The sequence below is a fragment of the Syngnathus acus genome, chromosome 6, assembly GCF_901709675.1.
Source record: "Syngnathus acus chromosome 6, fSynAcu1.2, whole genome shotgun sequence".
In the NCBI taxonomy this organism is placed as follows: domain Eukaryota; kingdom Metazoa; phylum Chordata; class Actinopteri; order Syngnathiformes; family Syngnathidae; genus Syngnathus; species Syngnathus acus.
In genome coordinates, this window is record NC_051092.1 from 5,197,327 (window position 1) to 5,214,576 (window position 17,250).

General features: G+C 46.2%; 1 protein-coding gene across 6 annotated transcripts; it reads left to right on the forward strand.

Annotated features, from left to right (window-relative positions):
* The first annotated feature begins 1,968 nt into the window (after window positions 1-1,968).
* On the forward strand, window positions 1,969-17,196 carry ppip5k1b (diphosphoinositol pentakisphosphate kinase 1b). 6 transcript variants are annotated; one of them, XM_037254776.1, is made up of 31 exons: window positions 1,969-2,216; window positions 2,913-3,049; window positions 4,481-4,707; window positions 4,861-5,056; window positions 5,156-5,341; window positions 5,418-5,572; window positions 5,649-5,750; window positions 5,817-5,978; window positions 6,054-6,175; window positions 6,840-6,941; window positions 7,314-7,400; window positions 7,490-7,565; window positions 7,885-7,994; window positions 8,914-8,999; window positions 9,334-9,459; window positions 9,814-9,858; window positions 10,783-10,904; window positions 10,965-11,147; window positions 11,217-11,358; window positions 11,665-11,888; window positions 11,991-12,118; window positions 12,188-12,302; window positions 12,373-12,480; window positions 12,541-12,657; window positions 12,736-12,876; window positions 12,976-13,084; window positions 13,812-13,961; window positions 15,066-15,128; window positions 16,109-16,246; window positions 16,329-16,430; window positions 16,505-17,196. In XM_037254776.1, the coding sequence occupies exons 3-31, from the start codon at window positions 4,552-4,554 to the stop codon at window positions 16,600-16,602; spliced, it is 3,651 nt and encodes a 1,216-aa protein (XP_037110671.1). In that variant the 5' UTR covers window positions 1,969-2,216; window positions 2,913-3,049; window positions 4,481-4,551; the 3' UTR covers window positions 16,603-17,196. The 6 variants fall into 6 exon arrangements, with proteins under 6 accessions (XP_037110671.1, XP_037110676.1, XP_037110672.1 ...); XM_037254781.1 differs by having other exon boundaries at window positions 5,165-5,341; XM_037254777.1 differs by lacking the exon at window positions 9,814-9,858.
* The last annotated feature ends 54 nt before the right edge of the window (window positions 17,197-17,250 follow it).

The window sequence follows — 17,250 nt, forward strand, 5'->3', positions numbered from 1 at the left end:
CATGCCTCTGTCACCTCATCGGCATCTACCACAGCATCCATCCGTCCCCTTATCTTGTTTAGCTCCCAATTATGCAATACTGATTTATAAAATAGGATTTCCCTCATTTCTATCTCCACTGTGTAAATATGACATGTCTGACATGACACATTTGTGAGTCCAGGAATAGGAAGACACGCGACGTATGTTTACATGCACAGATATAGACGTGAATATACAAAGTGTGCCGCCGCATGCACCAGACCCGTGCAGCCCACCTACGTATACATTTTTGGACAGCAAATATTCTGCTTAAAAATAAAAATACAAAGTTTGCTTTGTAAATACTCCATATCAAATCAATAGGAAGTTTTGTTTAATAAAAACGTTCAAGTATAAGTGTGTATATAAAATGTATTTTAATGAAAAATATAATTAATCTGCAATTTTTGAATGTTTACTATTAATTTAGCTGTAATTAATTAACCCATTATTAAAAAACGAAACATTTAAATGTGTAAGATGAATTATTTTATCGACTTACAATGAATAAATTAATACATTATTAAATTACATGCTGTGGATATGAAAAGTTGGGGTTTGAGACCAAGAAAAATGTGTGTGTTCGTGTGTGTGTGTATTGGCACAGTCCCTCGCAGTCCGTCAAGTGGGAGGGCCGCATCCTTCTCTTCGGTGGACGTGAATGGACGCTTTATGGCTGTGGGCTGATACTCTGCTCCCTAAATTTAAATGTACAAATGTATACGCGTGGATGTGAGACACGCTGACAGCTATGGTAAGCATGTCTGCTGAGGAATTAAAATGAAGAAGGGCCTCGCCTTACTCTCCCCCAAAAAATGTCTGGATTGACCAAATATATGCAGCGCCATGATAGGACTCTGAAAAAAAATGCTCAGTTTAATTGACTCTTTATGCCCCAATAAATGAAGAATTTTGGGCAGCGTGGTGGTCTCCTAGATCTTGTGGGCATTTTCGCCTGGCTTTCTCAAAATTGTCATGACCTTTGAACCGGGCTCGATATGCCAACCGCTCGTCCACAGTCTTGATCCTTTGCTGTCTAACAAACACAAAAAAGACAACTTTTGTAAAAATTTTGGTCTTGGTGGAGGACTGCACTTTTATTGAGATATTGCAATTAAAAGTGTACTTGAAGGTTTCAGACAAAGCTTGAATTAGGATTTTTTTGAACGGACCTGTCGACCTCGGTTTCTTCTCCTCTGGAACATGACAAAGACTTGATTATCTGAAGGTGCAGATTCCGAAAACACTGCGGCCTTCATTCCGAATACAGTATTGCAATTTTTTTAAATATCGGTTACATAATATTAGTAACCCCCCCAACCCCCCTCCACACACATTTGGATGCAGCTAGGCGGTGATAGAGTATGAAAAGGAAGGAGGGATAATTTACGTTACCAGCTTGTTGAGAACACTTACTTCCTTATGAAGCGGCACAGACCGGCTTCTCATGCCTCGTTGCATGATGGGACCGACGGCCACTCCGCACTTTCTTGACAGTGCGCCAGGCTCGCATTAGCCATACCAGCTAGTCTGGCTGGCATGTGGGTATGTGTCAGTCAAAGAGAAGCGAAAAAAAGAAATGATGGATATCAATGTAAGGGCTTGTGATGAACGACAGATATGGTATAGAAAATGGATAGAGGGAAAACAATAATGATAAAAATAAGATAAATATAATATTAATGACAATAGAATTATATGATTTATAATAATGACAATGATAATAATAATGGTAATGACAATAATTATAATCTGTCCATCCATCTGTATCCAAACTAGGGTTGATGCTAACGATTATAATAATATAATACTTCCATATTATAACTATGAAGGATTAATTTTCTTATTTCAAAATACATGGTGGGCCGAGTTAGGCCCGCGGGCCGCAGGTTAGTGATTAGCTTTTTGTTGCAGTTCACCACGCTGAGACACTAGGTGGCAGCACCGTCGCGGGGACAGCGACGCTCTCCCCCCGGCGACAGGCAGCAAGGTCGGGGGAAGAGTGGTGGTGAGCCGGAGAGCGAGTTAGCGCGCCGGTGCTCAGCGCGGGGGTGCTCAGAGGCTATTGAGCCGTTGACCGGACGTGAACTTGTCGCCAGGTTCCCCTCGGGTCCACTTCACTCAGGGAGGGGTCAGAGGGGGGCAGAAACAAGGAAGTGGACGCGGCGGGGTCTCTTTTTACGACCTTTTTGCGGGTAAGTGGTGCTTATTTGAACCAAAAGTCCTTTCAGCCCATCGGTGGCCAATCGTCGGAAGAGAATTGAGTTTAATCGAATTGCGTTTACGTCGCCGCCGTATACGTGGGAAAGCCTCACAAAGAACACACTGAAGACACCCACGGACGCAAGTTGGAGTCAGGAAGTTATGTTGTGAACGCTTTCGGTTCCCACGCTCATTCATTTGGAGCACGGCACAACCTGCTGTGATCAAGTGGGGCTCCCTTTCGTGGGATTTGCCCCCGATCGATTATAAAGCTCACTTGAACCGCACTGGGCGCCCGTTTGAAATATCCAACCGCCATAAGTAAGGATGTGATACCATCTTGATTCCGGATCAAGTGCACCTTAAACGTTACAGTAGTTGACTGGGTGTTACTAACAAAATCAACCAGCAAACCGTTTAAACTAACAGTTTTTCCATGCTGAGTGTAGCTAAGCAAATAGTTCCCGTTTTCAGACGAAAAGTGACCCTGATGAATCATTTGCGTTCTTCGTAGGCTATCTTGAGTTCATGTTGATTAGAAATGAGCTGCGGTGACATCTTGAAAGTTCATTGCTGTCATCTAATCAAGAGTCTCGTAAATTTAACTCGGCCTTCCTTCCAAAGACTGTCTCAAAGGTTAAAGACACGTTTATTGATCCTGCTTGTAATAAAAACCTGGTTTTTTTCAGCCATTTTCTGCATTGGTGAAGTTCAACACGACTCAACTCATTGTCCTGTCGAAAGGAAGAAAGATTTCAAACTTGACTCCAGACGGGCATCTCATTCAGTGATTGGGGGACAGACATTGCTGACTCCTGTGTTCAAGGTAAAGGCCGATGGTGGCGATGGAGCTTTTATCGTGGTGGCCTTCGTATCATTTCAATTCTCAGATGTGTGTCCATGGCGAGTTTCTCACAACAGAATGTGTTCTCGAAGGCAGAATTTTTGACTAACGCAGACCCCAAAAAAACCTCGATGGTGACACCAGGGAACATTTGCTGTCATCTTGCTAAATTAGGTCTTGATTTACAGAGAAGCACGACGCTATTTGCGGCTCAGGACAAAAGGAAAATCGAATCACGCTCAAAACTATTTGTATAGAACTTGGATTGTCCCTAAGGTAAAGGTCACAAATGCGACCTCATTAAAGTTCATGCAGGTATTTATCTCCATTTGTTTTTTTATCTCTGCTCAGCCCCGCCAGAAGGGGCTCTTCGTAGTTTTAGTAGCACTTGTCGTCACCTCAAATCTAAGTTGGAATGACTTATCTTTTGGTTAATGTAGCTGCTCTATATACATTTCCCCCACCGATCTTGGCTCGGCCCCCTTCTCACCGTTATTTATAGGCACCATGGTCAGCGGCAGATTATTTGAGATATGTCACTGGAGCAACACAGGCAGACCTCCACCAAGGTTGAACTGTTAACAAGTGGTGTGTTTGTGTGTAGGGGGGGGGGGGGGGGGCATTTTGCACAATCAGCAAGTTCTGTTTGGTGTATGCACTGCACGCAAGACGTCAGGTGACGAAGTCACTCGACTTTGCTGAACAAATGTATCGTTGCAAATAATATGGAAGAATTTTCCGACAAATGAAGTGAATTAGTATTTTTCCCGTGGGTCCGGATGGTCTCTCACGGCATGCTCGTTCATGTTGTGCGCGTTAACTCGATTTTCATCCAGGAACTGACTGCCGTGCAGATCAAAGCCAGATTAAATAGCAAGAGTCACATGGTGCAAAATCTGGTTTCAGGTTTTTTTTTTCCTTGTACGCCTTGTCAAGTTCACTCACCCATTTGTTTTATTATTTTATTTTTATTTAAATTTTATTTTTTTACTCTTTATTTTTAATTTATTTATTTTTTATTTTTTTATTTGATTATTTTTTCAGTGACCCATTTCTATTATCACTCTTAATTTTACATCCACACGGCCCATAAACACGTGAAAACACAGATAAGTCAAGCTGGAACAAAACAGCTGCAGAAGTTTGGTAGCTGTACTTTTCTTTGTGACTTTCAGCAAATATTTGTGCAAAGCAGGAATTCTTTCACAATGTTGATCAGTGGCGCTTTTCTTCTCTTGTTAAAGGGAAGTTTCGCACGCACGGACGGATGGATGTGGCAATGTTCATAAAATTGCTCAACTCTTTTTGCTTTTGTGCCGCCAGAGGGAACCCGGAAGGAGCTGCGACGTGTCGTATTTTGGGGACGCAACTTTGCTGTCCTCCACACAGACGATGTCTTTGTAATTTCCACAGCGAGTTCCTCGGAAAGTGTGACATATCTGGAAATCAAAACGTGAGCGCGACCTGGACATGTCGCACACGTGATGTCCCAATCCCGTGACGGACGGCGGCCCGACGGCGGGGATGGTCCCAAGCGGGGTGGCGCCGACTTCTCCGACGACGAGGTCGACAAACGGCCAATGGAGGCGGACGTAAAGATCGACATGTTCCGAGAGGAAGATGTGGAAGACGAAGAGTCGGTGAGTTGAAACAGAAGCCACACACACTCAAAGTCGCAGCTGGATTGGACAAAAAATATACCTGACCCTTGGAAAAAAAAAAAAGTCGAGTCGTCTAAATTGAATTTTACGATGGTCGAGTCCTTTATCAGCTGTCGCGTTCTTTCCCCTCAGCCGTCCGGGCGACTGATCGTGGTGGGCATCTGCTGCATGATGAAGAAGTCCAAGTCCAAGCCCATGACGCACATCCTGGAGCGCCTCTGCAAGTTCGACTACATCGAGGTGGTCGTCTTTCCCGAGGACGTCATCCTGGACCAGCCCGTGGACAAATGGCCGCTGTGCGACTGCCTCATCTCCTTTCACTCCAAAGGTGGCCTTTGAGTATTTGGCAAAATGAGAATCGGAATTTATTTTATTTATTTACATTTTATTTATTTATGTATTTATTTTTATTTATTTTATTTTATTGATGGTGCAGGTTTCCCACTGGACAAAGCTGTAGAATACGCTCAACTCAGGAATCCTCTTCTCATCAATGACCTCAACATGCAGTATTTCATCCAAGACCGCAGGGAAGTGTACCGCATCCTCCAAGAAGAGGGCATCGAACTACCTCGCTACGGCGTGCTCGACCGAAATCCGGACAATCCTGAAGGTAAACAAACGCTTAGGAGGGAAAAAAAAAAATCAACATCATTGTCCCGATTTGTTGAAAGCTAAGCGCTTTTCAGAGTGCAACCTGGTGGAGGCCGAGGACCACGTGGAGGTCAACGGGGAGGTCTTCCCCAAACCCTTTGTGGAGAAGCCCGTGTGCGCCGAGGACCACAACGTCTACATCTACTACCCGACGTCAGCGGGCGGCGGCAGCCAGAGACTTTTTCGAAAGGTAAGCCGAAAAAGTTTCACGATGGATGACAGGAAGTCGTTATTTTGTTTTCTTTCTCCACATCGGCCGCTCGAAGATCGGGAGTCGTAGCAGCGTCTATTCCCCGGAGACCAGCGTTCGCAAGACGGGCTCGTACATCTACGAGGAGTTCATGCCCACGGACGGCACGGACGTCAAGGTACCGTGGTGGCCCTTTGTGATTTATTTTTTTATTTTTTGCATCACCTCTCTGCAATTCTGTCAGGTGTACACCGTGGGGCCGGACTACGCCCACGCGGAGGCCCGCAAGTCTCCGGCGCTGGACGGCAAGGTGGAGCGAGACAGCGAGGGCAAGGAGATCCGATACCCCGTCATGCTGACCGCCATGGAGAAGCTGGTCGCCCGAAAAGTCTGCCTGGCCTTCAAGGTGAGCGGCCGCGTCGTCGTCTGCATTCTCGACTTGCTTGTGAGTAAATCCCGGTTTGCGCGCTTGTGACACCAGCAAACGGTGTGCGGCTTCGACTTGCTCCGAGCCAACGGCCACTCGTTTGTCTGCGACGTCAACGGCTTCAGCTTCGTCAAAAACTCCATGAAGTATTACGACGACTGTGCCAAGGTGCTCGGGTAAGTCGTGACCTCGCTTCATCCGCACTTTTGATCGCGTTAACGGCGAAACTCATTTGAACTCTGTTGCTAACCAAAACAGCAGTCAGTGATTCATATCGTTTGGAGTTAAGTCATGTCATAGAATCTTACTCAGCACTGCATATATTGGAGTGATAAAGTATTTTTCCACTCATCAATACAAGAAATATTATATAAAAAAAATTAATTCAACATTTTTTAAGTTGTTGCTATGAAATATTGCATGCACATATTTTTTAGAAGAATGTATTTTTTTCCTGTTAATGTGTCAACGCATGCCACTGATGATATTGGTAATTTGTTCAGTATCATAATTACGTTCCTAAATAAGTTAAAAAGTCTTGTCTTGACTTGCAGGACCAAATTTTTTATTTTTTTTTGCGAGCCTCGCAGCAAGTGTGTCGTAATTCATTAGCGGATGCCGCTGACAGCTTTGCGGCTTAGCTGCCTTGTGATTTATTACGCTGTCCCCTCGAGCGCTCTCGTGAACGTGACAACGACAACACGGTGTAAACGGAAGCCGCCGCCACGTGTTGAGGAAATTCCTTCGATGATTTCAAAACAAACGAAGCAAGTTGCGTACAAACGTGCTTTAGGCTTAATTAAGTGCCCCCCCCCCTTTTTCCCCTTTTTGCCTTCACAGAAACATGGTGATGAGAGAGTTAGCCCCCCAGTTCCACATTCCCTGGTCCATCCCGATGGAAGCCGAAGACATCCCCATTGTGCCCACAACCTCAGGAACCATGTCAGGCTCAATATAGATTTGCCTCACTACAATGAGCGTTTTACCTGAAATATTATCAAATTATTAGATGAAATGATTTTATATTATTTTTATTTATTTATATTTTATAGTATAATATAAATTATTTTATTATACAGAGAACTTATACATGTCTCCCCAAAAGTGATATTCAAATTTTGGTGAAAATATTTTTTAACTACTAGAATGATTTTTTTTTTGTCTCCTATAGTGGAGCAACAAAAATAATTATGAAAATGAGAGACTGGTACTTTTAGAGTTTGAACCATCACGCAATTATGGCGCTGGGCTGCTGTGTGTTTATGCGTCTTTTCCTGTAATGTGCTCATTTCAGCTCATTTCCTCTTGTGACAGGATGGAGCTGCGCTGTGTGATCGCCATCATTCGCCATGGCGATCGCACACCAAAGCAAAAGATGAAAATGGAGGTTCGACATCCTCTGTGAGTTCTGGCTGCAAGCTAACTTTTGTTTCTCTTTTTTAATTTGTATTCATATTTGCATTCTTCTGTATGCCCCCCCCCCCTCACAGATTCTTTGAGTTGTTTGATAAGTGTGGAGGTTACAAGTCAGGGAAGCTCAAGTTGAAAAAACCAAAACAGCTTCAGGTAAGCTGGCACACTTTTTTTCCTTTTTTCTTACACACAGCTACAAACTGTCACTTGCCCCCTTTTTTTTTCTTTTTTTTTATTATTATACAGCTACATTCACTTGCCTGATAAAAAAAAAATAATAATACAAAATTCTCTTATGGGTGGTAAATGGTGGCAACAGAATCCTTTCTTCATGCTGTTTGATTTGAACACAAACAATGCAGCAACACACGTCGACAGACCATTTCACTTTATTCATCCTCTTTACTCTCTGCACAAGACAAATAATATTACGACAACTGACTTGCTTGAAATAAGAGCGGGCCTTTTCTAGGAAGTGCTGGATATCGCTCGTCTGCTGCTGCTGGAACTTGGCCAACATAACGACTGTGAGATTGAGGAGAAGAAGTCCAAACTGGAGCAACTCAAGACCGTCCTGGAGATGTGAGAACACACGGATGCAAATCTCTGCCGCCGTCCCGGCTCATGCCATCATCCACTCATCTCCAAATTGTCCGTTCATCATTGGCCACCTTTCGTCCTGCAGTGTTTAATGTTCTCATCTTGTCTTCCCTTTTCTGCTCTGCCCATCCCTCCCCTTATGTCTCCTTTCCAAAAGGGAATCCAGCTTGATTGACACTCAGTACGCATCCTCTCCCTTTTCTTTTTTTTTTTTTTCCTTTTCCAAAGTTTGCAGATTTACTACTTCCCTCCTTCAGCCCACCTGACGTGCAAAATATTAGGAACCCGCATGTGTCCTCTCGTTCCTAATGGTTTGCTCACCTCCCATTAATTATATTTGGCCTTTAACAGGACACACATGCAGGCACCCGCGGGAACGTGCACATGTCAAACGTGGAAGCGTGCACGTCGACCATGTGTGGGGTGTCGCCTTTTTGCGTGTGCATGCCGTCCGCGTCACGTGGACTCTAAATCAGCTAATCTCCATCGTTCATCTGGTTGGAGCCAGCTATCTGCGATTAGCGACGAGCAAAGGTCCCAAACTTTTATGGCGCTTCGTGTTTTGAATAGCAGCCATTTGAATTTGCGCTTCAGTCAGACACGCGCAAAGGTGTCATTAGTCGCCGCCACCTGCCAGAGGCTTTTGTTTGAAGCCCACCGCAGTCCGTCCGTCCGCCATTATCCAGGCAGCCGCTCGCCTGTTGGATCAGATCATAAAGAAGCACACACTCATTAGTCTGCAGCCTCTTTTGATCGTTAACACGACACAGCACCATCGAGGGTCACGGGAATGCTTCAACTAATTTCATTTACGTGTGTGTGTGTGCGTGTGCCATAAATGCATATGACACTGTTTTGCCACTCTCTCTCCCCCCGCTTGTGTGTGTTTATTCCCCACCAGGTACGGTCACTTCTCAGGTATCAACAGGAAAGTCCAGTTGACGTACTTGCGTCACGGACAACCTAAAGCCTCCAGCGAAGAGGAAGGTAATGTTGACAATTGTATTCTCACAACAATGTGTATGTACATTTTTCGACAGCCTCGGATGAGGGATGGAAGGCTTTTCATGTCAGATGAAAGAATTTGTAGCACGCAAAGGCAGGCTGTGTTTATTTTTGTTCACAAGCGAAACGTAATGCAAATATGACATCAAGAGAAGCGTGTTGCTTCTCAGAGCAAATCCCGATCGACGTTTAACACACAAAGTCTTTCATGAGGTTTTGCCGTTATTTTCCAGCTCTTGGCAAACGGCAAACACATCACGCACTGTATGACGGCAAATATTTGGCCCCCAAATCCTGAATGCCGTTTGTTGTTCAGACTCCAAGAGGGAGGTCCCGTCTCTGCTGCTGGTCCTCAAGTGGGGCGGCGAGCTGACGCCTGCCGGACGGGTCCAAGCCGAGGAGCTGGGTCGAGCCTTTCGCTGCATGTACCCCGGAGGCCAAGGTACGGGCCAAACCTTCCGCGCGGATCGGGGAGGGGAATCGGGTTGAGCTGGCGTTTTTTTTTCCTACCGTTGCATCTGTTTGCTTTCAAATCTTGCTGACAGTTTCTTCTCATCCCCATCTGATATGACAAGCTAACATTCAGTTCTCACCTTTCACTTCCAGAAGTGGAAAAAGCTTTTTCTCACAAGCGCATTTTTCACCACAGACTCTCTGCTGTAAAGCTCCACCAGCAACACACAATTTAAAAAAAAAAAAAAAAAGATTATTCCCCCTTTCCGCCATCACACAGTGTCGCCAGCTATTAACTCTGTTCTTCTCTCCTGGCTGGTCTTTGCTCGGTGTAAACGACTAGCCGGTCGCCACCGGGCCCTCGGCTGCGAGTCCCCTATTGATTTTGGTAAGAGCGAGCTGAGGTTAACGCCGCTCCTCCTCGCCACGCTCTTCATCTTTCCACTAATTGACTTGCTGTCCTGATTTTGAATACGCCTCACTAACGGCTCGCGGATTGCTGTGGATTGTCGCCGCGGCCGAGCGCGTAAAGCAGCAAAAATCTTTTTTGAAGTTTGGCCGCCGACTGTAAATTTGCTAACCGTTAGCGTGTTTACAGGTGCGTCTTTCCTCGCGGCCTTCTATCGGTGGTGGAGATTTTCATCAGACTTTGGTTTCCTAATAGAATCATTCGATTAATAACTAATTAAATTAACAAATTAAAAAAAAAATTACAATTTTCATCAGACTTTTGTTTCCTGATAGAATCATTCGATTAGTAACTAATTAAATGAACAAATTAAAAAATTAAAAATGACAATTTTCATCCGACTTTTGTTTCCTGATAGAATCATTCAATTAATGACTAATTAAATTAACAAATTAAAAAATTAATTAAAAAAACAAACTAATTAATGAATCTGCTTTAACTCCATCCAGCAAAAGTCCTGACTTCTCCACAGCACTTGAGCTTAGCATGACCTTGACACCCATTTACACAAACATCCCTGTCATTTATGTACATAATCGACACGGTGGGTGGCCTCTTTAATTTCGGGTTACACATTGAGTCACTTTCATTTCATTCTCTTGACGCTTTCAAAGACATCACTTAGGCCAAAAGGTCAATGACAAATGTGAAATTCCAGCTACGCACTGATCACGTGACGTTTGAACTGAAAGTGACGCCGTCCATCCTTTTGTCCTGCAATCAGAACAGCTTTACTGTTTTGTTCGTTTTTTCGGGTTATTGTATTAATTTTTTTGATTGATTAATTTTTTAAATGTATGTATTTATTCATTAGTCTTGACACTGTACTTGGCAACCCCGCAGGCGACTACGCCGGCTACCCCGGGTGTGGCCTCCTCCGCCTGCACAGCACTTACCGCCACGACCTTAAGATCTACGCCTCCGACGAAGGCCGCGTGCAGATGACGGCCGCCGCCTTTGCCAAGGTCATCATCATCGTCTCGCTCGCGTCGGAACAACACGTTGACGATTCCATTCGTGCGCAGGGGCTCCTCGCTCTGGAAGGTGAGCTGACGCCCATCCTGGTGCAGATGGTCAAGAGCGCCAATATGAACGGGCTGCTGGACAGCGACAGCGACTCGTTGACCGACTGCCAGCAAAAAGTCAAAGCCCGGCTCCACGAGATCATGCAGAAGGACCAGGATTTCTCACAAGAAGATTATCAGAAGGTGACCGAGGACTCAGATTGTCGTTTTGGTACGTGAAGGTAATTTCTCCCTTTTTACACCGGATCGCAGCTGGCGCCAACAGGGAGCCCGTCGCTGGTGAACTCCATGAAAATCATACAGAACCCGGTCAAAACCTGCGACAAAGTGTACACACTCATCCAGAGTCTCACCTCGCAAATTCGAAAGCGGCTGGAAGATCCCAAGTCTTCAGGTACCTGCCTGCCTTCAACAAATAAAAGATGGTGTGGGGGCCAATGCCACCAGGGGGCAGTATAATACATGGAAGGTGTTTCAAGGTGTGCAGTATAGCTGCTGCGACATCAAAGCTAGCTAGTCTTAGCCTGTCTAGCATGATTGCCATTATGTGTTAGCATCGAGCTAACAGACTGCTGCCAAGGTTTGGTTAAATGCATTTCATTTACTTTATTTAGTTTTACAACAAACTTCAGGTGAACTTTTAATGAAATGCATCCTCCACAAGCAACTGACCAGACGCCCCCCACAAAAAAAAAAACAGATCTGCAACTGTACCACAGCGAGACCCTGGAACTGAAGCTGCAGCGCTGGTCCAAACTGGAGCGAGATTTCCGCATGAAGAGCGGCCGCTACGACATCAGTAAGGTCCCGGACATCTACGACTGCATCAAGTACGACACGCAGCACAACTCCTCGCTGGACCTGGACGACACACTGGAGCTCTTCCGCCTCTCCCGAGCGCTGGCCGACATCGTCATACCACAGGTCAAAAGACGCTTTGTGTTCACAATCCAGTTTTTTTCTTTTTCCCTACTTTCTTATTCATGCCCATTTTGACGAGAGTCCATTCTTCCACCAAACGAGCAGGAATACGGCATCACCAAAGCCGAGAAGCTGGACATCGCTCAGGCCTACTGCGTCCCTCTGATGAAGAAGATCCAGCTGGACCTGCAGAGGACGCACGAGGACGAGGCTGTCAACAAGCTGCACCCTCTGTGAGACTGCCGCCTGCCCGCCACGCTGGCTCAACGTCGCCCCCCCGGTCACATGACCGTGTCGCTCAGGTACTCGCGCGGGGTGATGTCGCCGGGCCGCCACGTCCGCACGCGCCTCTACTTCACCAGCGAGAGCCACGTCCACTCTCTGCTCAGCGTCTTCCGCTACGGAGGACTCTTTGACGTGCGTACGGTTTCCCTTCCGCGCAATCGTGCTGGTTTGGGACGCAATTTGATGTTGTGTGACTTTGAAGGATGAAAAAGACCAGCAATGGAAGCAGGCCATGGACTACCTGAGCGCTGTGACTGAGCTCAACTACATGACGCAGATTGTCATCATGCTGTACGAGGACAACAACAAGGTGCTTCGCTCGTTACCGTGACGACACCAAACGGCCGCTTTGACTCGTTGCCGTCTTCAGGACCCCTCGTCGGAGGAGCGTTTCCACGTGGAGCTGCACTTCAGTCCGGGGGTCAAAGGTTGCGATGACGAGGAAAACGTTCCGCTCGGCTTCGGCTTCCGGCCGGCCTCCTCCGAGGTGCTCGCCTCGCGCGGGAGGATTGTCTTCAAAAATAAGAACAACAAATTGACAACGGTTGTTCTCTGACCAAATCAGAATAAAGACAAAAAGCCAAACCAGGGCAGCCTGGAGGATCTCTCTCAGGACCAAACGGACCAGGCGCTCCAAGTTTACGAGCCAATCAACATCCAGAAACGCTCACCCATCATTCGCAACCGCAAGACGGGCTCCATGGAGGTAACGTTATCCCCCCCCCCCCCGTTACCCGCATGGCACTTGCAGTAGGTTTGGAGTCACGTGTGTGTGTGTGTGTGTGTGTGTGCTAACGCCGCTCAGGTCCTCTCCGAGACTTCGCTCAGCCAGTCGTCCAAAGGCTGCACGTCGCATCGACTCCACCCTTCGAGCTCGCGCCAGTCGCCCGAAGTCAAAGCAGCCAGCGGCCTTGGTGGGCACCTCTTTTCTCTCTTGTGTGTGTCCGTGTGTGTGTTTTTCTCTGCAGTCGGCAACAACTTCCTCCTGCGCTGTCCCGCTTTGACACCTTTTCTCTTGTTCATAACTATCGCGTGCATCCCACTTTGGTGTTCCAAATTGAATTTTCTATTTTGTCTCAGTCATGCGATAGTCTACTTTTAGGTTAGTGTTATGTTATATGGATTTTTTTTTGGGGGGTCACATAAATTAGAGCTTGTGTGGATGCTTAGTTGTCTATTGTCACGCGAGTTGACCTTGTTTGTTTGTCAGCAGCCACGTGGAGGTCAACTGAGCAGCAGGTGTCATGAATGACCCTCCTTAGCTATTTATATACTTTAGCAGGGAGTGAGGAGCAGACTCCATTTTGGGGTCACCCGGCCCAACCAAGGACAAATCAACTTTTCTACAATCCAGACCTTTAGATGCTTCTCTTGCTTTTCTTCTGCACCTTGCCCGCATGCACTCAGCGGGTTGCGCTCACACCTGCCCCCTGCAGGTTGCAGGACCAAACATCAACTTATTTGTTGACACTCGCTGGCTTGTCTTAATGTGGTTATTCACAGCTAACGCTTGTTGTGAATAACAGCAGCACGGGTGTTTGTGTGTGTGGGATGAACTAATGCTCACCCTTCACCCCCCCTCCCCAACACGCTCAATCCCCCCCCCTCCCGCCCCCTTCCCACCTGGCTTATGTCACACAGGCTCTCACAGCTCAGGCCTCTTCAGCGCCTCCATGCTGGGGGTGTCCAGTAGCGCCCCCAACCTGCGGGACTACGTACGCACGCACCACCATCACCACCGAAAACCCCCCCTGTCCCCCGGCAGCCTGCCCAGCCAGATTGGCATGTTTGGTAGGTTGGCGCCGCTGACCTATGCTCTCCAGATTTTCGCTCCTTTTTTTTTTTTTTTTTTTGACCAATTCCACTCCACCAAACTGTTCATCATCTTTGTTCGTGCAGCCCTGCAATCAAAGCCCTTTGCCCAAATGCAAATGTGACCCATAACAATCTGTTGGGTAATTAGCATGGCGGTCGTCATGGTGATGATGGTGCTGACCCGACGCCAGATCCGATTTGCACGCGCCTGCTTGGGTTCTCGACTTTGGTTGTGCGACGAATGCAAAATAATCCTCACCTGCATCTGTGCGGATGCCTCAATTGTGCTTTTTTTTTCTTCAGTCTGGGGACAACAAACTGAATCATTGTTACGTAAGGACGATGGGCCCGTGAAATCACATCCCTCTCCTCCGCGCTCTTCAGATTTTCACTTTTTGCAGGCCAGTCGCGTGCTTTGTGTCAAACGTTGTCGGCGTTGGCAGCTTTGATTTCCTTCTGCGGCAAAAATGCATGCGCTGCATCCCAGAAGGTGTCATGTTCACTCCTGTCCACTAGGGGACAGTGTTGCCACACCATTCTGGCGCATCTTGTCACTGTCCAGCTCCCCTGGCAGGTGAGCGTTGGGGTGATGTCATTTTTTTTTTTTTTTTTTTTGCACCAGAAGCTTGCAACTAGTTTGATGCAAAGATTCCATTTCCACTCATTTATGTTATTTGCATGTTTGTTGTTGCAAGTAACAAGCATGTTCAAATAATCATATGCGCACGCTCATCAGTCATCGAAATTAAAAACTATAATGAATGATTGAGACCATTTCAACCCTGTCTCTCAGAATCCACCTTTAGGCTCCTCCTTCTTTTGGAGTAAATGTGGCCAAAAGGACAAAAACTCTTTCATCTTTCGATGTACGCTCTTTCACAATTTTTAACTTTGAGGATGACTTTCAGGATGCTTATGGTTTTTGGTTGAAGCAACGCTTTCTTGCCGTCCTTTTTCCGGCATGTCCGACGTCCTCCATGCGGCGGCTCAGCATCTTCTTCCTCCCTCTGTGTCTCTCCTGGTGTGTCCAAAAGGGGCGGAGCCTGCAGTAACTCGCCGTTACCTTTCTTATCTCCTCAGAGCTGTTGTCTATGCCGCCAGTAAAGAGATTTTCTGTGTCGTTTGCCAGGCATCCGACTAACGGTATGTCTGCTTTTATTTCTTGTGCTCTTTTTCCACCATTTTTGAGGGAAGGGGTCTTGCATGATTTTTTTTTTTTTTTATGTTGTGTGGATGTGGGACAAAGATTGGTGCACTTTTCCTCGCTAACATCACATTGTTAAAATAAACCAGGAAAATTACTTTTTTTTTTAACTTTACCAATTTGGTGATTTGCCATTTCTGCTTCACACGAGCCACAAAATTGCGAAACTCTTTCACAAAATCAGGCCGCTTTCCTTCAATGTAGCACAGTTGGGACTTGTGGATTCTTGTTTTGGCTTTTCTTTTGTCACACAAGCAGAACAAGAGAAGATGATGCGGTGAGTGTCAGCTGGCTGATCGCTCTTTTTTGTGTGTAAAGATGGCCTTTGTTTTACGTCATGTATTTATGGAAGCCAAAATCATTGCAGGGAGCGAGCTGTTGGTGACGGCCACCATGTTTGTAGTCTTTTTGACCGACTGCTACAACTTTTGTCAACTTGTTCTCTTTTCACAGTTGAAGTTTGGAGCAGAAAGTTTGATCGATGCACAAATGGGATGACTTTTCACGTTCCGTTTGATTCACTCGACCTTTTTATGCTATCTCTGTTTTCCCCATTTCTGCCTTGTTGTCAAATAGGTGATCTTCTATACATGCCTTGAAAATGTAACGTTTAAAAATAGGAAAAGAATGTCCTTTGCATGTATGCATGTACTTTGTCCATATTTGATTTTCTTTTTTTTTTTGGTCATGCATCTGGTTGCCCATGTGGCCCTCGGGTAGCACTGCTGAAAAATTGCGGCCTCCTCCAGCATCGATGCGGACACCTGACAAAGATGAATTTGTTCTAAAATGGAATAAGTTTACTTTTACTGTCATTCTCCTTTTTATGCTTTTTATAAGATGCTTTCGTACTTCTTCACACTCGACATACTCTGAGAAGTCCGAGCTCACGTTAGTCCTCGACTTGCGCCCCCTTTAGGTTTCGAAGGCTGCTCGATGGTGCCCTCTATCTACCCGCTGGAGACGCTGCACAACTTGCTCTCGCTGAAGCAAGTGGATGAGTTCCTCAACGCCGTGTGCGAGAGCGGCAGCGAGGCCCACGCCAAGACCATGAAGGGTACACACACACACGCACCAGTCATTGATTGGCCGACCGGTCAACATGGCCGCCACGCTACAAAGTAACCGATGTGCCACAGCGCTGTCGGGACTTTTCGACTCGCAGAGCCGGACGTCGCTGGACAGCCCCCAAGCGCCGGGCTCCGAGCCGTCGCTGCGACCGCCCGGCCGGCCTCTTTGGCGTGAGTGCCGCCTTTTGCAGACTCGCCGGGGTTATGATCACGCGTTCATGATCGATTTTTCTGTGCTTTTGAAGACAAAGAGGCGAGCGTCCCCTCCAGCGCCGTGTCCAGCGCCGGCCCTTCCTCCCCCATCGTGGAGAACCCGGCCCTCAGCTTCAACTTGAGCGAGTGACACACAGGGTTTCTTGTTTGATGCACTTTAGGATCACTCCCACTTTGTTGACGTCGACTGCAGCAATTAGACAGCACCCAAATCTGAACACCGGTTGTGCCTTGAGCTTTTTATTTTGTTTTCATTGTTAGCTGCTAAAGATTTTGGAGCAGCAACGTTTCAACTATTTTTTTGTTTTGGAAATGTTCAAGTAGTTTCACAAATGTCCACTTTGGGGAAGTTTTTGCTTTACGTCCAACATTTATTTGAAAATCCAAACATCTTGCTGACAACGACTCAACTTTTTGTTGAGATGAATGTTTAGTTTGCCAGCAATCAAATTAGATGTGATTGTTTTGATTTTCCTGTTCTCAGAATTTATGTTTTTGCTCACTAGTTTGTATGCACCGATGCTGCCATTCAAAACGTTGACTGAAGCACTGACGTTCGTGTGAACAGAACTAGAACAAAATGTTTGTCGGGTTGATTCAACGGCGAATCGCTTTGGATGTCATGTTTGTTGTTATTGTTTCATGATGTTTTTATTTCTAAAGAAAAGTCAGCCAAAGTGTTAACGTACCAAAACGCAGAAATAAAAGCAGTTCACATTCTTCACCTTTGACTTTTTTTGGGGGATCGCACAAAAATAAGTGCCACCCCTGCCCTCAC